The following is a 23,100-nucleotide window of genomic DNA, read 5'->3' as shown; positions in this document are numbered from 1 at the left end:
GGCTTGATGGAATCAAATCCAGTTGGGCAACACATAGCCAGTGGGGCATCTGTTGTCAAGGGCTTTCCAGCTGCAAGACTGAGACATCCAGATCATGTTTGTTATGGCATTGAGGTCACTGCATTATAAGGTAATGGGAATTTTTTGAAAGATCTTAGGGCCGTTAGGTGCCCAACTGACTTGGAATGAGGAACTTGTCTTCGTGTGTTAGTACCGCGCCTAGCAGTGATTCTGGTGCTGCTGGAGGGAGCTAGTATAATTGCTTAATACACTTGAAAAATAATAAATCACTTTAATTTTCGTTTTAGTTTTTGTTGAATGTGAGCATTTTTAAGTGTCTGTAATGACAACTGTACAAGAAAACGTGAAGGGGAGGGTGTGGTGGAGAGGGAAGAGCCATGGTAGTCTGTAGTGTGACATGCAGAGATTTGTGCTGCTTATGGGATGAATGTCTTTCTTACACGAGTACTAGTAATGAAACAGCAGGGCCTTTGTAGGCAGCAGATACGGGTTAGCAAATTTTATGGAGTTTTTTCTCTTCTATGTCTGGAGTCTTTTCTGTGAAAACGTGATTAAATTTAATATCTATCCACCTGTAGCTTCTTATAATTAACCTAAATAAATAAGCACTTTAGGACAAGGACTTTACTCTAGTTTCTAGCATCTTGCATGATGGGATCCTGATCCCTAAGTGGGACCACTAGGTGATATTGTAATAGAAAGCCAATATTAAACCTCATGTGAATGTTCCAGCACATGGGATGGAAGCTCATGTCTTGGCCTTTCAGTTTCCCTGCTCACTTCCTCTTCTCACCATTGCTGCTGCTGCCCCTTGAATGCTCGTGCTTCCCTGTCCAGTTTACTTATGACCTGTAAGCTCACGTTTTAAACACTTGTGTATAATTTTTGAAAGTGTAAATCATACACCCAAAACAACAAAACACTTAGGCTTAGAGCTAACAAGAAGAAAACTGAATGGGGGATTGAGTTGAGGGTGCTGAAAACACCTGCGTGAGGCCTGGTCTACACAACAATTACATTGACCTACCTGTATCACTCCAGAAACAGGGAGAAATTTTGTGCCCCGGGCATGATGTTGTTAGGTCTATCTAACCCCCACTATAGACACAACTAGACTGCTGGAAGAATTCTTCCAGTATCGACCTAGCTAGTATGTCTCAGGAAGATTACCTACATCAATGGAAAAACCCCTTCTGTCAACATAGGAAGCATCTGAACTGCAGTGGTACAGCTGTGGCATCGAAGCTGAGCTGTTGTAGCCATGGGTGAAGACTAACCATGGGTGTGTAAAGAAATGGATAATGAACTTAGATAAATGTATATTAAATAATCTTGAAGTAGATATTCTATATTTAATAGTATAAGAAAATGTAAAAGGAACTTTTCTTGTTGACGCAGATTTCAAAGGTTGTGTTTAAAAAAAAAAAAAATCTTAAAATTAGTTGGAGTCTTATCTACTGTGGATTCTTGGTCTGTGTAGAAAGCCGGGCAAAACAAACAAGACAATGTGATTTACTAGCCAGCCGTAGATGTCCCTAGAACAGCAGACTAGGGAGGATGGATACTGACTAAACAGAGCTAGCCAACCCTTAACTCCAAGGCCACAAAAAGCAGATAAGTTAAAATAAGACAATTGTTGTAAGAAATAATGGAAAAATATGAAAGCAATGAAAAGACAGCTGGATTGTATGAGGAGGAGGATAGTGAGAGTTAATAAAAGATAGAGATACCAATTAGAGTTTTAGAAGGTATCAATTAAAGGGATTTTAGATTAGAGGATGTGTGAGTATATTTTAGAATAGAATGTTTTAATAGTTTTAATAATCTGTGCCTATAGAGACAAGGTATAAGAGATTTGTGTCTAACAAAGGGAAGGAGAAGCAATGCAGGAACCCCCACCAGATCAGGATCGATTTGTTGCTAGAAACAGCCTACCTGCCCCCCAAGACAGAATCCTTGATCCTGCTCTTTGTTTACTTATGCTTTATGCTTAATTAAGGTGATAAGAAAATTTTAGGACAATATGTTGTTAAAGCTTTAAACTAGTTAAGCTTAGTAGTTGGCGCAGACTCTGAGCTTTACCCAACAGATGTCTGGAGTGGAGTTGTTCAGGAAGCGGGACTAAGGGAAGCTGTACCAGTGCCAATATTCTTCAGGCAAAGAGAGCTTTATCCAGTGTTCAAATTTATGTCTAGCTCTCAAAGCTTTCAGGTTGCAGTGTTTCAGATCTTTGATATACTCACTTTCAATTCAACAATACTATCATATTCTATGCGTGTGTGGTAGAGTGGAGTACGATGATGGTAGAGATCTAATGCTTAAATTGGCATAGTGTTGCATAGGAAAGTTGCCTTAGTTTAAATGCCCTTTGTTTTTATTGCTCAGAATTAAACTTGAGGTATCAGAACTCATATTTAGCATGTGTGTAAATGTTTGTTTACAAAACACTGCATGTCCAGTTTAAACTGACTTTAAACAGTGGTGGCTTTAGATATTTAAATCTCAATCTGTGTTCCTCACAAAGATTTATCTAATGTGGAATTTCAGTAGTTTTAAAATGTGTTTTTCATCTAAGGTAGCTCATGAAACACCGCATTGATAATGTACCTTGCAGCCTGCACCTCCAGAGCACTAGCTCACTTTCCAGCCTGCTGTGTGCAAGTTTAATTTTTTCCCCTCTGACAATGGAAATCTTGAACCACAGCATATTTTTAAAAGGATTATTGACATGAGAACAGTAGGCATATGGCTGCTCCTTTAACAGCAGCTATTGCATTCCAGGGATGAAGTCAGCCAGCTACAAAGTCAGACATAGTTTTGAATGTTTATTCTCAAAATTAGACATTTAGGATGCAACTTTCCTTAGATTTTTTCTCCCATCTGTGGAGGCAGATTAACATTTCATAGGGCTTGTCTACACGGGCAAGTTTCTGCGCAGTAAAGCAGCTTTTTGCACTCATACTGCAGAAGTGTACACACGGCCAAGCCATTTAGTGCACAGAAACTCCTCTGTTGCAGTGCTGCAAAAAAAACACCCTGACAAGAGTAAGGCTTTTTGCACAGAGGCTCCAGTGCTCTATTGCCAGTGTTGACATTTGATAGCTTTTTGCCCTGTAATTGGCCTCTGGAGCTCTCTGACAACGCCTCAAATGACCGCTCTGCTCATTGTTTTCAACTTGGCTGCCCTGGAGACACACTCCTCCCCTTTCAAAGCACCATTTTTGATAGCCATTGAGTGCTGTGCTGATCTGCTCCGGGACACACATATGGGACACAAACCATTAATGTGGAATGTTCATGCTGTTGAAAACAGGCAGGTAGGGCGTGTGTGTGTGTGTGAGAGAGAGAGAGAGAGAGAGAGAGAGAGAGAGAGAGAGAGTGAGTGCATGCTCAGGGAAGGAGGCAGGACTGATGTTGGGGTTTCCCCCTCTCCTTCTGCCTCAGGACTGGTTGCTTCCTGCCTCTGTCTGAACTTACAAGATGGCATGCTGACACACTGTCTCCCAAAACACAGTCTTGCTTCCCCACCTCCATGTGCACACAGCTGGCAATGTAGTAGGATGCCCATGGAACAATGGGATTGGAAATGCTGTGCCTGCCCCATGAGGCTTTGCAAACTCTTCCCAAAGCACCCTGCAGGCAGTTGCACAGTGGGATAGCTACAGTGCACTGCCGTCTTTACTGTTGCAAGAGCTGCTAATGTAGAAGCCATCACAAGGAGCACAATGTGGACACGCATCAGCAGTTTAATTCCAGCGTTTTAATAAGTGGTATAACTTGTGGCGCGGAAACTTGCTAGAGTAGACATACCCTTAGGGCGTGGCTACACTTGTGAGTTTGTGCTCATTAAAGCAGTCCCAAGCCCACTAGCTCACTCCCCATCCACTCTGGCAAGGCACATAGAGCGCTCTGACTCCGCAGCTAGAGCGCTCCTGGTACTCCACCTTGGCGAGAGGAATAACATTTGCTGTGCCTTGGCTACAACGCCTGGGTGTCATTGTGGATGAGGCATTGCATTACTGCGCTCTGATCAGCTTCCAGAAATGTCCTATAATCCCCTTAAGTCAAGTGGCCACTCTTGTTGTTGGTTTGAATCACTGTAGGAATGTGGATATGCCCTTTGAAAGCTCCGCCTGCATATTGTGCTTGGTAACCATAGAACTAAAATTGTAACCTCTTTTAAAACAAAGTAAAGCTGAGATTCTGGAGAAATTGGTGTTACTTATTAAAAATCAATATATAAGAAATATTTATCTGCTGCTTTGCTGGGACATTGACATTTTATTAAAATAATACAATAAAAACAAAACCAGCAGCCATCTCCAGAAAAACTGGTGCAAAATTCAGTGCACAGTGCAACCTAAAAAGTGAAGTTCCACACTAGACTTCCTTCTCTTGTGGAAATGGGTCCCTTCCGCCCCAAATTTTTTCCATGGGACAATAATTTTAATTTGCAAACCACTTGCCAACAGCTTCTGTCAGAGCACTGCAATCTACGAAGTTGCTGTTTTTATGAAGTAGTAATTCAACATGCATGTGGAGCTCATTATTTGTTATGCTAACAAGAAATGTTTTTTCACTTGAAAAATAGATGCATCAAGTGTCATTAGATGGGGTGGAAAAATAAGAGCTGTTAATCTTTGGTGGTACCCGCATGTGACTTGTTTTTGAGTAGCTACTGCCTCACTGCTTTTCTGAATCCAGCAGTAGAAATGCCATTTTGTCATATTTCACCATGGTTACTAACTTCATTTGTCTTTAACTTCAGATTATACCACTAAGTTTTCTTTTTCTGCTACACTTTTCCTGACTTCCTTAGAGTCTTGATTTGCACTAAGGATGTGAAACTATGAAACTGACATGGACTGCAGGAGGTATAGATATTTTTTTATTCCCCAACTAACCTATATGTGGTGAATTTAAATCAGCTGCTTGCTTCCTTTTCATCCTCTTCCCCAGAGTATTAAATTCTCGTGCTGTATTGCGCCCGTCCTCACACCCAAGCCTTTAGCTGGCAGTATTGCAGCACTCATTCACCCTCAAACCACAGTGATGATCTAGTATTAGTGAGGAAACAGACTAGACTTACTGTCCCAGTTGAACCTCCCAGGGACCAGATGTCCCCAGTGACATTGTGGAGCCTTCCTTTTGCTCAGCTTGTTAAAACTGGCCTCTGTATTAAGAGCTTTCCTGATTTTTGTGTCTGGGAAAAGCCTTCAGGAGTGAAGAAGAAACAAATTGGAGTTTCCTTATTTCACAAATGTAAAGTATTAAGATTTTCCCATAATCCAGTATTTTCCTATAATCTAGTATGCTTAGTTACACTTGTCTGCTTAGTTCCTCTTTTTCCTGACTTCTCTGTGCCTTTTGCCCTATATTTTTTCTAAATCTTTTATTTTGCCAGTCTTGTATTTTCTTTTTCAACCAAACTGATTACAAGGGTCTTTTAATAGCCATATCACTGTTGGATAATTCTCTGAAAATACTTTCATTTTTTCCCTCACTGTGGGCATGATGTCAATGGGAGTCTATGGGCTTTGAATCCAGCCTTGGAAAATGCATTGCTCTTGCAGCTGATAACTTCTAGTAGCAGTCTAGCTTTTTTCTGAACCATCTTGCCTTGCCTACACCTTTCTTGTTTACACCTTTGCTTGACTCTTACCAACTGTATTTATCACTAAAGTGGTGTTTCCTTGTGAGATGTTCTGGGGATCACCTGACCAGTAAGGGGTTCTGTGTCTGTCTGCCATGTAACTGTAGGTGCCTTTTACTCTGCAGCTTTAATTCAGAGTCCTGACACCAGTAGCCTGTCCACAAATGCAAGGTCTCACCCTGGCTTCCACCAGCTCAGTGACTCCTTGCAGGGTGACACCGACAGTCCCTCCGTTCAGAGTCTCCCCAAATCCATCTCCCCAGGTTGTTAATTACCAGACAGTTTGAACATTTCCCGTCTGGTCGTCGCCCCTGAAAGCATGAAACCAGCCCCACAGACACCAGCTTACTTTGGCATGTGCACTCTGCTCAGTTTGCACACCAGAGACTGCTTGGGATATAAATAAACAAAAGGTTTATTTAATAGCAAAATCCGATTCAAAGGTAGAATAGTAAGGAAAACAAACATAAAGATGCAACCTTAGGCTTTACATCTCTATACTGGAGAAAATCTCTTTTCTAATACAAGTTACCGATTTCCGTGGAACAGTTTTCCAGCATAACCCCCTATCCTAGAGGAGATTGAGCGCTTCAGAGGCAGCCCCCACCAAGTGAGTGTCCCTCAATTTCTGGATGAAGACCTCGGTTTCAAGCTCACTTTTTTAAAGGGGCTTTTTCCTTTTTTTCCCTTCTCTCTCAGGTGGTGATTCATGCTTATTCAGAGTGGGATATTTTAGCTATCCTGTCTGTCTCTTTCCACTAACTCTAATGGCCCATCATTTGTCTACTCCTGGTTTGTAGGATGCTAGGTGCTTCTCCTCTGGCTGGGGAGGCAGCCTGCCCTGCTTGACTGCGACACAAGTTTTGAGCACAATTTTCTGTATACACAAACATATGCGTTAATAACCAGTGTGTATACATCTCATAACGACCATTAAGTTCAGACCATTACAATTTAATAAAAGATCTTGATATATTTTTATAGTAGAATAATGCAGTACACAATCAGTTGGCATAGTTCAGGGGTTCTCAAACGGGGGTCGGAACGCCACAGGGGGTCACAAGGTTATTACATGAGAGGTTTGGAAGCAGTCAGCCTCCACCCCAAACCCTGCTTTGCCTCCAGCATTTATAATGCTGTTAAATATATAAAAGTGTTTTTAATTTATAAGGGGGGTTACACTCAGAGGTTTGCTATGTGAAAGGGATCACCAATACAAAAGCTTGAGAACTACTGGTTTAGCTGCTTACTTTTTGGCAAGTGCACCCCCTGTTCTCCCCTTGGAGTCTCTGGGCTCTGATTGTCATACTTTGTTTCCTTCTGCAAGGTATTTTGAGGTACAGCTATATGAAAGACAAATGAAAATATAAAGGTCAGTTGAACTGAAAATTACCCTGAAATCATACATGTAACCTCCTTCCAGTTTATACAGCAATAATGCGTAGAGCATTTCTCTCTGTCTGTTGAGTGACATGGCAACAGTACAATGATTGGCTGCTAAGAAACCACTTTCCCCGTATGTTTTGTGGCAGGAGAAAGGTCAGATTTGTACAGATTATACCTTCCTCCTTTTTTGACTCTTCACGTCATATATTTGAATATTGGTTTCAGAAATTGTGTTACTGAAGCATGAAGTAGATGTCAATGCCAGTTTTACATACATAATCCTTAATTATGTAATTCATGTAAATGTAATTTACATACTTAATCCTTAATTAAACATACCCTTAAAGTAGTTTATGTATGACACATGCACAGAGAGCCCTTCTAGAATTGAAGGGGTTTTCAGTAGAACCCCTATTTTACGGACTAATTGGGAATTGAAGAGTTCATAAAATGGAACATCTCCGAATTCTTCTTCGAGTGCTGTCCCTATGGGTGCTCCACTCTAGGTGACGGTGCGTCTCGGCGCTGTCGATCAGAGATTTTCGGTAGCAGTGCTGCCTGGTTGGGGCGCACGCACCCAGATGGTATCTCCCGTCTAGTTGGAATCTTCTTGAGTGCGTGTGCCCCACACCCTCCTCAGTTCCTTCTCAACCGTCTTCGGCTGAAGACGGGACTCGGGGCAGTGCTGCCTTCTCTTCCCTGTTCTCTATAGGAAACAATAACAAAGAACATAGGAATAATTATTAATTACTTCCCAGTTGTTTCCCTTCCTTTAGTATAGTTACATAGTTAGTTACGTAGTTTAAAAAAAACAAAATAAAACAAAACCCCCTCAGGATTGTCTCCCATTGAGACACTCTCCTCAGCCATCTCTAGTTCATAATGCCAGGAGCTTCAGGATTCAAAAGCTGCCAGGACTCCATGCCACGGTCAGATGGCATGTGTGTGTGAAGTGCCTCAGGGACACCCGCATCCACGGTCAGATGGCACTGTGTGAAGTGCCTCAGGGACACCCACATCCTCGCGAAGTGCCTCCATTGTGCTAGCCTTAAGTCAAGAGCTCGTCGTGACAGGGATCTGCTGCTCAAAATCATCATGATGAAAAAATCCCTGCAGCCGCTGTCAGAGATGGGAAACGTTGAACCCGCTCCCACACACACCCCAGCCAGATTGGAACCGGTGGGGAGCGTTGCTTCACCCTCCCTGGAGCGGAGGCAAGAAGCTCAACAGCCTCACAGATGAGACTCTAACAAGGGTAGGGGGTCTCTGGCGAGACTCCTACCCCCTGTGCTGACAGCACGAAAGACAGCTGCCTCAACCTCTTCTAATGCCTCAGCCACGGCTCTGACAGAGTTTAGAGGCAGGAACCAAACCTCCCGCCTGGGGAAGGCACTTGTTGATTCAGTCCCCTCAGCGCCGCAAAAGACCGCTGCACGGACACCTCACTCCTCTTCGGCACCGCGAACGGCTGCAGCATCGGCACCACGTTCCTCCTCGGCACCAGCAATGGCCACAGTGCCGGCAGCGCGTTTGGCACCGACACTGAAAACGGCTGTGGTACTTACGGTGTGGTCAGTTTCAGTGCCAAAAACAGCCGCGATCCCGCCAGCGCGCTCTGCCTCAGCAGCGAAAATAGCTGCAGTGCCAACAGCGCGATCAGCCTCGGCACCGAGAAGAGCGTCGGCACTCGGCCACTCTTCTACCCGCGTACCAGCAGCAGATCTCCTTCAGGGCACCTCTAAGCTCAATACAGCAGAAAACTCTCTGTCACTCTCTCCTACTAATGACCTAGAGCAGAGAGCAGGCTTAGCTCAGCCTAGGGAGTAGGAGCAACAGCTTCTCACTGAAAGTGACCTTTTAGTGCCACCTGAGCCTCCCTCTCCGCTCCTAGATACAGAGGACTCTTTTCTTGAACCGCCACTTTCTCCACCTGAACTGGCTTTCACTGACGGTGACCTTGAGCTACAGCAGCAAGCGGAGTTCTCCCCTCCTGCTTCTCCAGCACAGGCACCTTTACCACCTCAGGTCATGGCTCAAGCTCAGCAGCCTCAGTTTCCCTACTCCCCCCCCCCCCCCCCCCGTGGGCGGCGCCTGGGTTCTCCTACCCTATGCCTTAGCCTCAGTGGTACCCGTGGCAGCATCCTCCTACCAATTATCTTCCTTCGGTGCCTCAATCTCCTGCTCCATCCACTTCCAGGGTGCCTGAGCCCCCTCCTGAGCCTGGGAGCTACGCACCATATCCTGACTTACCTAACCCTAACTCTCCATTAACCTCAGATGAAGCCATCCTCCTTTCACCTCCACAGACTGTGGATGACTGCAAACAATTTCAAGAACTTTTTAGGAGAGTTGCACTCAGACAGGATATCCCCTTAGAAGAGGTTCAGGAGACGCAACACAGACTCCTCAAAATCCTTCAACTGTCTGCGCCCTTGAAAATCGCACTCCCTGTAAACGAAGCACTCATGAAGCCAGCCTACACTCTCTGGCAAACCCCAGCTTCTCTAGTACCAACTTGCAAGAAGGTCAAACGTAAATACTACGTTCCTGCAAAGGACGCAGACTTCCTATTTTCTCATCCACCACCGAACTCTCTTGTCATTGATGCAGTTGCACAGAGGACCAAACAGTCACAATATCGACCCACCCCGCAAGACAAAGACCTTAGACGCCTTGATGTCCTGGGCCACAAGGTTTATACTTCCTCTACACTACAGTTCAGGATTGCAAACTATTCTGCTCTCCTCGCCAGCTGTGATTTTGATAATTACAATAAGCTTTTTGAATTTGCCTCATACATCCCAGAGGACAGAAGAGCAGACTTCAAATCAATCCTGTCTGAGGGACAACTGATCTCCAGAATGGCCCTAGAGGCGTCCTTATACACCGTGGACACAGCAGCCCGTACCACTGCAACTGCTGTGGTTATGCGCAGATCCTCATGGCTCTCTGCATCAGGCATTCCTAAAGAACTCCAGACCAAAGTGGAGGCTCTCCCCTTTGATAAGGACAAACTTTTCAAAAAAAAAACTGATGAACTCCTCCATGCCATGAAAGATTCGAGAGCGACACTGCGCACCCTGGGCATTCACCCATCTCTTCCCAGGAGACAACGATACCAACCCTACCAAAGACCATGCACACATCAGTACTATCACCCTCAATCCAGGCCATACGACACAACTAGGAATCGTACTAGACCTCCCAAACACAGACAAAATCAAAATCAAGCCACCACCTTCCATCCACCGGGCAATAAACAACAGTTTTTTGAAATGTTGGTCGAGGGTCTGCACGACCACCCCTTGATTCCACCACTTGTCCATTTGGCCACTGCCTCCAGTATTTACAACATGCCTGGCAGCGGATTACACAGGACCGCTGGGTCCTTGAAATAGTTGAGACTGGTTACTCCATCCCTTTTTATATTCTACCCTCCTACCCTTCCCAATCCCTCTTCAGGGACCCTTCTCACAAGCAATTACTTCGTGCAGAAGTTGCACACCTTCTGCAACTAGGCGCAGTGGAACCTGTGCTGACACAACATCAAGGGACGGGGTTCTACTCCCATTACTTTCTAACGCAGAAGAAAACTGGGGGATGGAGACCTATACTAGATCTACGCCGGCTGAACAAATTTGTGAGGACACAAAGATTCAAGATGGTCACTCTGGGCACAATAATACCTGCATTGGATCAAGGGCACTGGTTCACAGCCCTCGACCTACAAGATGCTTACTTCCATATATCAATTCATCCAGCTCACAGATGCTTCCTACAATTCACAATCGGTCGGGATCATTTCCAATACAGAGTTCTCTCTTTCAGACTTGCCACAGCTCCAAGAGTTTTTCTCCAAGACCCTAGCCATGGTTGTGGCTCACCTACGCAAACACGTGGTCACACTTTCCCCTACCTGGACGATTGCCTCATCAGGGGTGACTCCTGTGGCGAGACACTTCAAGCCACGCATTTCACCATCTCCCTTTTTCACTGCCTAGGCCTCCAAATAAACATCCTGATACCCACGCAACAGATCGAGTTCATCGGAGCTCATCTCGACTCAACCCAAAGCAGGGCCTCACTCCCATACAACAGATTCCTCGCTATCACGCAGCTCATACGCATGCTCTCTATTCGTCCCAGGACACAAGCAAGAATCTGCCTACAGCTCTTTGGTCACATGGCAGCTACCGCTTTTGTGGTTCAACACGCCAGGCTACATATGAGATGCCTCCAGGGCTGGCTCAACTCCAGTTTCAAACCCAGTAGACATCCCTTAGGGATGCTGCTAACTCCTTCACCCAGTGTTATAACTTCCCTGCAATGGTGCTGATCCTTCCAGCAACGATCCCCAACGCTCATGCTCATCACGGACACTTCCCTGATTGGTTGGGGAGTGCATCTAGGGGAACACAGGGCACAAGGCCGGTGGTCTGCATCAGAGAAACATCTACACACACATCTCTTAAAGCTCAGAGCAGTGAGGAGAGCATCCCTTCACTTTCTTCCCCTCATAAAGAACGAATACCTGCGAGTCTTAACAGACAACATAGCATGTATGTATTACATAAACAGACAAGGGGGAGCCCCATCACATTCCCTCTGCATGGAAGCCATTCAACTATGGAATTGGTGCATATGACACCGAATACAGATCATCGCTTCCTACCTACTAGGCTGTCACAACACTACTGTCGACGCACTCAGCAGACACTTCTCGACAGAACACGAATGGGAATTGCACCCCGCAATACTCCAACAGCTTTTCTCCCACTGGGGCGCACCGTCAATAGATCTCTTCGCCATGACCCGAAACCAAAAATGCCCCCTGTTTTGCTCCGGGGCAGGACTTGGGACTGCATCCCTAGGGGATGCATTCCTCATCCCATGGAACAACTACCTCCTGTACGCCTTCCCACCTATCCCTCTACTACACAGGGTTCTTCAGAAGATCGTGGACGACAAGGCCCAGGTCATCCTTATTGCCCTGGCTTGGCCAAGACAGATGTAGTACCTCTACCTTCTCCGAATGTCCTCCCGTCAGCCATGGGCTCTCCCCAACAGACCAGACCTCCTTTACCAGGACAACGGACGAATCCTTTACCCCCAGTTCCAAAAGCTCCACCTCACAGCTTGGTTCCTTCATGGTTCCAAACCCATAAACTAGCCTTTTCCGACCAAGTCCAACAGGTCCTCTTGCACAGTAGGAGAGACTCCACTCGTAAAACCTACCTTCAGAAGTGAAAGCGTTTTGCTCTTTGGTGTTCACATAAACATTTAGCACCCAACAATGTGACGCTCCCTGACATTCTAGACTACCTCCTGAAACTAAAACAGGATGGACTTTCGCTCAGCTCCATCAAAGTGCACCTCGTGGTGCTTACCACCTTCCATGAGCTATTGGATGGGTACTCACTCTTTACGCACCCTACCAGTAAACGTTTTCTCTCTGGCCTGCAAAATCTTTGCCCTGAAATTCATCCAACAGTGGCTACATGAAATCTTAACCTCGTTCTTCATGCTCTCATGAAACCTCCATTTGAGCCGTTGGCTACCTCCTCTCATCTCCATATGTCCATGAAGGTGGCTTTCCTAGTTGCCATAACATCAGCAAGGAGAGTGGGTGAAATGAGTGCCCTCATGGCCCACCCTCCCTACACAGTCCTCTCCAAAGATAAAGTCACTTTGAGACCACATCCTAAATTTCTTCCTAAGGTAGTGTTGACCTTCCACCTCAACCAAGCTATGTACTTACCTACTTTCTATCCCAAACCTCACAAAACTCCTCAGGATGCAACCCTGCATACTCTCGACGTCAGACGAGCAATTGCCTTTTATTTAGAATGGACTAAACCTTTTCGCAAGTCTCCACGACTCTTTGTTTCCATTGCTCAAAGGGCACGGCTATCTCTAAACAACGTCTATCCAAGTGGATCTCTGATTGCATCAGATCCTGTTACCGTGTGAAGAATCTTCAACCGCCCGACATTAGAACTCATTCCACTAGAGCCATGTCGACATCCATTGCCTTCTTACACAACGTTCCCATTCCTGATATCTGCAAGGCGGCTATATGGTCATCTGAACACACATTTGCAAAACACTATGCTCTCATGCAAGACATCACGGCACACGCAATAGTAGGCCATACAGTACTATCTTCAGTACTCCCTGCCGCATCTCCAAAGTCCCACCAACCATAGTGGGTACTGCTACACATTCACCTAGAGTGGAGCACCCACAGGGACAGCACTCGAAGAAGAAGAGAAAGTTACTCACCTTGCAGTAACTGAGGTTCTTCGAGATGTGTGTCCCTGTGGGTGCTCCACTCCCCGCCCTCCTCCCCTCTACTTTGGAGTACTAGTATGATGCTCCACGGTAGAGAAGGAACTGAGGAGGGTGTGGGGCGCACGCACTCAGGAAGATTCCAACTAGACGGGAGATACCATCTGGGTGCGTGCGCCCCAACCAGGCACCGAAAATCTCCGATCGACAGCGTCGGGATGCACCGTCACCTACAGTGGAGCACCCACAGGGACACACATCTCGAAGAACCTTAGTGCAAGGCGAGTAACTTTCTCTTACAGTAAGCATGATGTGCAAGTGGTAGTCTAGTGCACTGCATCACTTTATTCTTGTCCTTTGAACCACTGCAAAGCGACTTCCAATACACAGAAGGCTTAAGAATGTGAAGGGATGTTGACTTGTCGTTCATCGGCATCACGTAATGAAAGTGGTAGGTTTTATTTTTCCCCACTGGGAAAATTATTTGTATAACTGATCACATGTGAGGTTGATCATAAAATCAGGTACTGCTGTAACTGTATCAGCTGTTATAAGGTCTGTAAATTGCTATCCAGTTTAATGAGATATTTTCTCTTGACTATTGTATGGGGAGCAGCGAAACTGAAATCTTTAAAGCAGGAAACAATTATGTAGTGGCGAAATGTAAGCATGACTAAGCTAAAAATCTTGATGGTATGCAGTGTAGTTGTAACCATGTTGGTCCCAAGATATCAAAGACAAGATAGGTGAGGTAATACCTCTTATTGGACCAATGTCTGTCTGTGAGAGAGAAACTTTTAAGACATAGACCTGAAGAGCTCTGTGTGGTGCAGGGAGATCTCTTAACATACATACACACACTGGAAATATAATTAGGGATTCAGGTTTTCCAGCGTTGAGATTTTACTTATTGTCAAAAGAGCAAGGAGTCCTTGTGGCACTTTAGTCTCTAAGGTGCCACAAGGACTCCTCGTTTTTGCTGATACAGACTAACACGGCTACCATTCTGATACTTACTGTCAGTGCCTGTTCTTTTCACTACTTCCTAGGAAAGTCTTTGTTTTGTTTATGTATTTGATCAGAAACTTTTTATTTCACTGCTTACAAGATATAGTTGTTTTTTTTAAAAAACTTGTTACTTGTATCCTATAGTCCTGCTGTGTGACAACCAAACATATCACTTACTCTGTATAACTAAGAACTGAACTTTGAAAAAAACAAAATCTTGAAGGCTCTGACTTAAACAGACAGCATGAAAAGGGTACAAATGTTGTTGAATGTCTTTCAAAAGAGCCTTGCTGCCTTCTGCTCTCTCTCTCTCTCCAGCTCCATGCTTGGTTTGTTGGGTTTTTTGTTTGTTTTGGGGTTTTTTTAAACACTAGTTCCTGAAGAATTAGGATAATTGTTCTTGGGTTAAATCGGAATACCTCTATGCTTCATAGGGCTTTTTTTTTTTTTTTTCCTGCCTGTAGAAACACTTTCCAGGGGTGGAGGAGTTTGAAGTTCCATAAAACAGCAATATAATATGTGATATGGCACTTAAAATGAAGAGACAAGAACACTGTCACCTGATATCTAGCTAGTCTAAAAAAAAATGAACTAAAAATATTTCCAATGGTTACATCAGCCTCTGTTTTACTTCTGCCAATTTTGTGACTGTGCAACCACTTTTCTAATCCTTTATTCAGAATGTTATTTAATAAAATTAACTGTCGTCCTGCGAGACATCCTGTGTGGATAGGGAAGAATTTCAAGGTGGTAGTGTGGGCTGTTGGATAGAGGCCTGGGATTCAGGAGGGCTGAATTCTGTTCCAGCTTTGCCAGTAGATTCTTGCTTGCCTTGGGCAGGGTCATTCACCATCCCTATGCCTCAGTTTTTCCATATTATTAGAAGAGGTAAAGTGCTTTGAAATCTACAGATAAATGCTATGCGTTGTATTGAAGAGACTAAAGTACTTACTTTCTTACACAATGCCTGTAAATGTGAAGTTGAGGAAAAAAAGTGTTTTTTTCTCTACACACTTTTACGTTGTAATATTTACATTTCAACCAAATCTGATTTTTTTTTTTTTTTTTTAAATTGACTGTGGTCCTTAAAACTCTGGAGTGGCAAGTGTCCTTTTACTGTACATAACTTTACTTTGATTTTGGCTATCAGCAATTTTTTATGCCCTGCTGTTCATTCCCTGTTTATGAAAAAAAATCAATTTTCTAAAACAAGGAAGTAAACTGATCCTTCAAATATTTAAAGAAACTATTTGCTGCTCGATACCTGCCTGTTTTTCAGTTTTATAATGCTAATGTACGCTATTTTACTATCCCATACTTGATTTGAATTAAAATTAATTTCCTCATCTCGTTTCGTGGTAATCATGTATTGATTTCCTGCATTGGTGTCTCCTTTTCTCAATTCAAACTAATGAAGTTCTCCTGGAATAGGATTCCCTTTGGTAGTGAATATGTCATGTAATGTAGCATTTGTGGCCAGTAATTGGAAATGATGATTATACTTCAATTACCGGTGATGGTCAGTAATGCTTTTGGCCTCTGTACATGATAGCTTTAGATTATGACCGGTTATGCACAATGTTCAGAGCAATAGGAAAAGTAACATCAAAGTCGCACAACAGAACTTTTAGACACACTATACCAGCCATGTAGTGTCCACCCTGAGGCATACTATATGGCAAGCTAGCACGCTAATTGATTAACACTGCTGGCTTGTGTCCCATGTGGGCAAACTCCTTAGGGTATGTCTGCACTACAAAATTAGGTCCGGATTTATAGAAGTCGTTTATTTTAAAAATGTTTTAATAGCAGTCGAATTGTGTGTCCCCCCACACACACTGCTGGCTAAAGTGAATTAAGTCATCGGACTGCGTCCACAGTAACCGAAGGGGCTAGTGTTGACTTTCAGAGTGTTGCAACTGTGAGTAGCTATCCCACAATTCCGCCGCAACAGTCTCCGCTGCCCATTGGAATTCTGGGTTGAGATCCCAATGCCCCCCTGCTCTCTCCCTCTGTGAAAGCGATGCCAGACAATCATTTCGTGCCTTTTTCCTGGGTTACCTGAGCAGACGCCATACTGTGGCAAGCATGGATCCCGCTCAGCTCGCTGTCTCCGTACGTCTCCTGGGTGCTGGCAGACGTGGGACTGCATTGCTACACAGCAGCAGCTTATTACCTTTTGGCAGCAGACGGTGCATTACGATTGGTAGCCACCGTCGTCGTATTCCTGGGTGCTCTTTTAGTCGACGTTGGTCAGGGTGCCTGGGCAGACATGGGAGTGACTCAGCCAGGTCATTCCCATCTTCTGCCGAACACCCAGGAGATGAGGTTGGCTAGCAATTGTACTGCATCGTCTGCTGCCAGCTTAAGATGTAAAAGATAGATGGAGTGGATCAAAACAAGAAATTGACCCGGCAATGTGCACATCATGCTGATGAGCTCTGCATGGTCGCCTGTGCTGATCAGCTCATCACGCTGTCCAAACAAGAAATGAAGTTCAAAAGTTTGCGGGCCTTTTCCTGTCTACCTGGCCAGTGCATCTGAGCTGAACGCTGTCCAGAGCGGTCACAATGGAGCACTCTGGGATAGCTCCTGGAGGTCAATACCATCGAATTGCATCCACACTACCCCAAATTTGACCTGGCAAGGCTCATTTCAGTGCTAATCCCCTCATCAGAGGTGGAGTAAAGAAATCGATTTAAAGAGCCCTTTAAGTGGAAAAAAGGGCTTCGTTTTGTGGACGGGTCCAGGCTTAAATCAGATTTGCTGCTAAATTTGACCTAAAATCATAGTGTAGACCAGGCATCAGATACATAAAGCTTGATCCTCCTTCTGTTTAGAAGTTGTCAGCTTCATAGTGGGAGCAGGAATCATGCCAAAAGGGAAAGGCTCTTCCCCCTTAGTTGTACAGATCATCTTTGTGAATTCTCAAGGATTGAGAGAATTTTCATGCTATTTAATGATGCCTTGTGAAGTTGGCTTTACAACAGCACTTTCAAGATTTCTTCTTTAATCTTGAATTTTTAATCTTTACATATCTTTTTCACACTAAATATTAAGTAACGTTTCTGAAACAGGTGTAATGGGGACAGGAAACTGCAGCATTTTTCTGCAGAGATACTTTTTAAAATAACTAGTTAGTGAAGTTAAAGATCTCAGTATGCAAGTTGAGTTAGAAGATAGCTGTGGTAGCTGTTGTGGAACCAGCACAGAGAACAATGACTTGGTTTTTTTGTTTTTGTTTTTTGTTTTGTTTAAGTGGTGAATTTTGCATTTTCATTCACTACTTATCCGTTTTGTTTCCTCAGGATTGGAACCTGACCTGGCACACAGAAAATCCAGATTTCACTAAGTGCTTTCAGAACACCGTCCTTGTCTGGGTGCCTTGCATTTACCTGTGGGTTTGCTTCCCAATATACTTCCTGTACCTCCGTCGTCATGACAGGGGCTATATCCAAATGTCACATCTCAACAAAGCCAAAACAGTAAGTGACTTTTACTTCAGAGTCTGTGCCATGTATTTGGATTTTTTGGTTTTATTTTCAAATACACCTCTACCTCGATATATAACGCCACCGGATATAACACTAATTCAGATATAATGTGGTAAAGCAGTGCTCCGGGGGGGTAGGGCTGCACACTCTGGTGGATCAAAGCAAGGTTGATAGAAGGCGGTTTCACCTATAACACGATAAGATTTTTTGACTCCTGAGGACAGCGCTATGTCAAGGTAGAAGTGTATATACTGAATTGATTTTTTTTGTTTTTAAATAGTTTAACTCCATGAAATGTTTGTATTGGGATGGGCTCCATGCACACGATTCACCTGAATTTAATTTCCAAGTCTTATGCTGTCATGTCAATGGGCTGCCTGAGAATAAGTGTCAGGTGTAAAAAAAAGCATGTATCTTTCAAGGTCCTTGCGCGTGTGCTGATACATGTTACTGGCCTTTGGATACAGCCCCCCACAGCGTGCCCTGTGCCCTGAAGTTGGGAAGTACCACATTGTGTTGGCCAACTTGATCCTGAAGCTTCAACTCTAGAAATGAAAGGATTTTATTAAACTAATCAGGTTTTTGAACATCTCTTAAAGTTATATAAAATAGTCTATCTTTTTAGAGTAATTGTATTCATCCTGTTCCATTTCTCTTGACCAACTGGAATTTAACAACTTTTAACAGAGTTTGTTTCTCTGTAAAACAAGCAAGAGCCTTTGAGAGGAGTTGTGGTACATTAATGTGTATTTTTGAGGATTTCTGCCTAGTTTATAAACCTTCAATTTAAGAGTTTCTTCCAGCCTAAGTTGAGAGATTCGCCAATCTTTCCTTCATAAAATGTTAGTGTGTGATATGATATTTAGAATAAATCTTAACTATGTAACACAGTAATCTTAAAATTCTCTCTCTGTCTGTTCATCGGGAACCTACAGAGAGTGAGGTTTTTTTTTTTTTACCTCATGTTCTAGGTATGTTGTATGCAGTTGGACTAATTTTAATTGCCTAATAGGACCACACACACAGGGCAATAGCACTGGCCTGTGTATGTATTAATTTTTTGTACCAAAAGACATTTCGTTACACGTGGTAAGAGTTCACTTTCAATATTTATTCATACTTTTATGTTCCAGGCCTTGGGCTTACTATTGTGGATAATCTGCTGGGCAGATCTTTTCTACTCTTTCTGGGAAAGAAGTCAAAATGTTTTCCGACCTCCAGTTTTTGTCATTAGCCCTACAGTTTTGGGCATAACAATGGTAAGTATAGATCATTCTACTCAGAGTCCTTCTGTGATGCAAAAACCCGACCACTAATCTACCTTCCGCAACTGTACATATTGTCTCATTTTGTGTCTGCTTAGCATTTTCATTCCATTAGGTACAATCATAATTTACAGATTTCACTTGCTGCTGAACTGAAAAGCTGATTTTTTTTGATTTATGTAAAGCAAACTTTGTGCTGAAAGCTGCATATCAGCATGTTGAGAAGCATACAGGCTAGTTCTAAGACATCTACATTTCTTTGGAGATTAGAGGTTCTATTTACTCATGCACATGCTTGAGAATGTGATTTTATTCTGCAGACCAGTAATTCTAAATAGATGTTCTTAAAACCATAAAATAAGTCAAGAGTTACCAACATTACTGAATTTTAAAAACAAGACTTCAAATTGTTATGTGTATTTGTAAAGACCCTTGAGTTCTCTGGGTCTGAGTGAACTACGTGTGGTGTTTATGCTCAAACTCTTGAGGCTGTGAGGGAAAGTGTTAAAAGTTAGTTTTCTGTGGACTAGGTGCTAGATGTCCCAGACTGCTTGCCTGCTGGGAAGTGCAGGTACTATCCTGTTAGCTTTTTTTAAAAAGCTGACTACATTGTGGTTCTTCAGGAAAACCTCTCTTCAGTAATCAGCAAGTTGATTCTTTTTTTTTTTTTTCCCCCCCCTTCAGCCCAGGTTAGAAGTAATACAAACTTAAAACCCAGTGAAAACAGCACACTTGAAAAGAATAACCCAGGCCCATACCTGACCATAATTTCATGCAAGGTTAATGATATGACTAAAATGGAAACCCCTGGACCCATTGTAAACGTGCTTTATGCCACATGAGGGTTACATGAGTTTCCTAAAGTGTACAAAAGTTACTCTAGAGTGTGGAAATGGAAAAGACAAACATAAATCACATCGGTTAGTGTCACTTTATTTTAACAAGTATGAAAGAGATGATTATTTAAAGATGAACTCTTGCTAAGTCTGCTTTCAAGCACTTAGCCTTGGGAAATCTCTTGGAAAGGTTAAAAATCTTCATAATTAGACATGGCTGTTTATGTTGATTTGTGACTCTCCTCCCCCACCCCCCGCCAAAGGAGGCTTTGAACATATTTTGTCTGGTGCTCTGCTTTTCCCCTCTCCGTATTGTGTGTGTTAAACTGATGCCCTTTGGAGTAGGAACTAGCTTCCAGTTATTTTTGTACAGGACCGAAGACATTGAGACATAGTTGGAACTTCTGGGTGATACTGGAATAGAAACACTAAAACAAGTTTTGGGATAGATATAGTTGTGCTTCGTATATTGCGCTTGCTTTGTGTATCATTTTATTTTTTAACCTTTATGAACATAACCTGCTTATGCTATCTTTTTATCTGTCTAGTTGCTCGCCACATTTTTAATACAATTTGAGCGAATGAAAGGAGTCCAGTCTTCAGGCGTAATGTTGATTTTCTGGTTCACTGCACTGTTGTGTGCCACAATAATTTTCAGGTCCAAAATACTGCACGCCTTAAAGCTGGTAAGTGATTACTTTTCAACTGAGGTGAGTTAAGTGCTGCAATAGCAGTGGCTACTTGTTTAATGGTTTAATCTGTAGTGCCCATCAGTGCTTCTTAAGACACTGAGCGAGTTGATGATCCATTAAGTGTACCTTCATTCCTGAGCTTTTAAGGGCTATTAAGTCATGCTTGGTTTATTTTTTATTTAGTTTTCCATGTTTGAAACTAATCAAAGGTTTGATTTTCTTATAAATATTGGCAAGGAAGTTTTAAAAGCAAAACAGTTTTACTGGAACATCTAGAAACATTCAAAATCTGTTGAATAGAATGAAGGAGTGTACGGTTACATCTGAAACAATGCAGGCTAGAGTTTAGTTCTTTTTCCTGTTGATTATACAGAGGATTTCCTGAAGCACTTGCTTTGATGGTAGCTCTGTTTCATACGCCCATTTGGTCAAAGTGTTCCCTTGTATAGTTAGACTATTTTAGATCTCGCTGGGGTTGGGTTTTTAATAAAGAAGTTACGCTTGGCTAATTCATTAAATTGTAGCACTGGCTGAAAATGGAATGTGACTTTCTTGAAAAAGTTCCTCAACTTTGAGGTTTTTGGAAAACTTTTGACTGGCTCCTATTAAATTGGTATTGGGCTTAGTAATGGCCCTGTGATTTCTTCAGCATAAGTTGTCTCTACTTTCTTTGGGAGTGTTGGATTGAGCTGTGTTGTGCACAAGCATAGGAAGAGGAGGCTGTGGTGTCTGAACACAACCTCGTGTGGTGGACTAATTTTTAATCCGGGCTCTGTTACTTTCTTCCTCTCCGGGCTTGCCCAAATCACTTACTACTATGCCTTGAAACCCCTTGTGATTTGATCCTAGCTTTAAACTGGAATGAATTGCACAGGTGCAGGTCATGGCTTAAATACTACATGTGTACTAGGGAATTGTACATGTGGCTACACCAGTGGCTGAAAACTCCAGTGTAGATGGGGCCTTGGAAGAAAGAGTGAGAAGCTCAGGAACTCTGTTTGTGGTGTCCTCAGATGAACCTGGTGCAAAAAAGCTCCCCTCTTCTCGTCTCTCCTCCACAAAGATGAAACTGTTTCTCCTGTAATGCTTTGCATAGAGGTGGAGAGACAAGGTGGATGAGGTAATATCTTTTATTGGCCCACCTTCTACTGGTGAGAGAGGCAAGCTTTTGAGCTTTACACAGGTCACCTGAAGAAGAGCTTTGTATAAACTTGAAAGGGAGTGTGTGTGTGTGTGTGTGTGTCTCTCTCTCTCTCGCCGCCCCCTGCTCCCCCCAGTCTCCCAACAAAAGTTGGGCCTGTAAAAGATATTACCTCACCCACGGTGTCTCTCTAATATCTTGGGACTGACATGGCTATAACAACAGAGCATTGCATAGAGATGGCCAGACATTCTATTTTATCCAGGCGAGTCCTAGAATGTTGTCAGCAATGCATTTAGGCTAGAATGCCCAATACTCTCCTGAGGAATGCTTGCTGCACAGAACCCACCTTTTGCTTGGTTGATAAGAATATTTACTTCCTCTGATGCTTGGATACTTATTTCCAAATAAAGGCATTTGGTACATGGTCACTTGTTGTACATTAAGCAGTTGCTTTACATCTTCTAACCAGAATATCAAATCTTTTTTTAGGGTCCTGAAGTTGATGTATTTCGTTACGTTACCTTCTACAGCTACTTCGTCCTGGTGCTAATACAGCTTATACTGTCCTGCTTCCCAGAACGACCGCCTCTGTTTTCTGAAACCGTTAATGATTCTGTAAGTGTTCAGTAATGTTTTTACCCAGGAAGAATAGACTGGAATATAAAGTGTCCTACCTGTAATGCTGTTTACAGTGAGTCATTGGGCCTGATTTTGGAAGATGTTGATTAATTCAATTCCCGTTGATTAATTCAATTCCCATTGAATTAAACTGCAGTAGAAGGCACTTGCTGTTCACTGTTGAGTTGATTTGTGAGTGAGGACATTTGACACCATGCAGGATTAGGTCCACAGCATGCAAAGATTAGATGGATTTTGTAAACAATGTCAACAGTTTGAGACAAGCTGGTGGTGGTGATGGCTAAATGGGAGGAGACTGCTTTAGCTATCCTGGAACATGGATGCTAGAGGTAAAAAAATTTTCTGGTAGGCACTGGGTTTGATTCTAAGGCCTTGGCTACACTCACACTTTACAGTGCTGCAAGTTTTGCACTCAGGGGTGTGAAAAAACACCCCCCTGAGCGCTGCAAGATACAGCGCTGTAAAGCGTCAGTGTAATTAGGGCGGCAGCGCTGGGAGCACGGCTCCCAGCACTGCACACCACACCCGTAAAGGATGTGGTTTACATGCAGAGCTGGGAGAGCTCTCTCCCAGCACTGCTGCTCCGACCACACTCACACTTCAAAGCGCTGCCACGGCAGCGCTTTGAAATTCCAAGTGTAGCCATACCCTAAAAAATACTGCATTGACACAGC

The 23,100-nt window shown here is 43.3% G+C and overlaps 1 protein-coding gene across 1 annotated transcript in view; it reads left to right on the top strand.

The window, feature by feature from the left end:
* Window positions 1–23,100, top strand: part of LOC116830835 (ATP binding cassette subfamily C member 1 (ABCC1 blood group)) — a 100,084-nt gene that overhangs the window by 22,863 nt on the left and 54,121 nt on the right. The window contains 4 exon segments of the mRNA XM_032790481.2: window positions 17,665–17,841; window positions 18,984–19,109; window positions 20,500–20,637; window positions 22,277–22,402. Coding sequence (XP_032646372.1) covers window positions 17,665–17,841; window positions 18,984–19,109; window positions 20,500–20,637; window positions 22,277–22,402 — 567 coding nt within the window.

This window comes from Chelonoidis abingdonii, chromosome 9 (assembly GCF_003597395.2).
Source record: "Chelonoidis abingdonii isolate Lonesome George chromosome 9, CheloAbing_2.0, whole genome shotgun sequence".
In the NCBI taxonomy this organism is placed as follows: domain Eukaryota; kingdom Metazoa; phylum Chordata; order Testudines; family Testudinidae; genus Chelonoidis; species Chelonoidis abingdonii.
The sequence above is the reverse complement of the archived record's forward strand: the minus strand, read 5'-3'. Positions and strand labels throughout refer to the sequence as shown.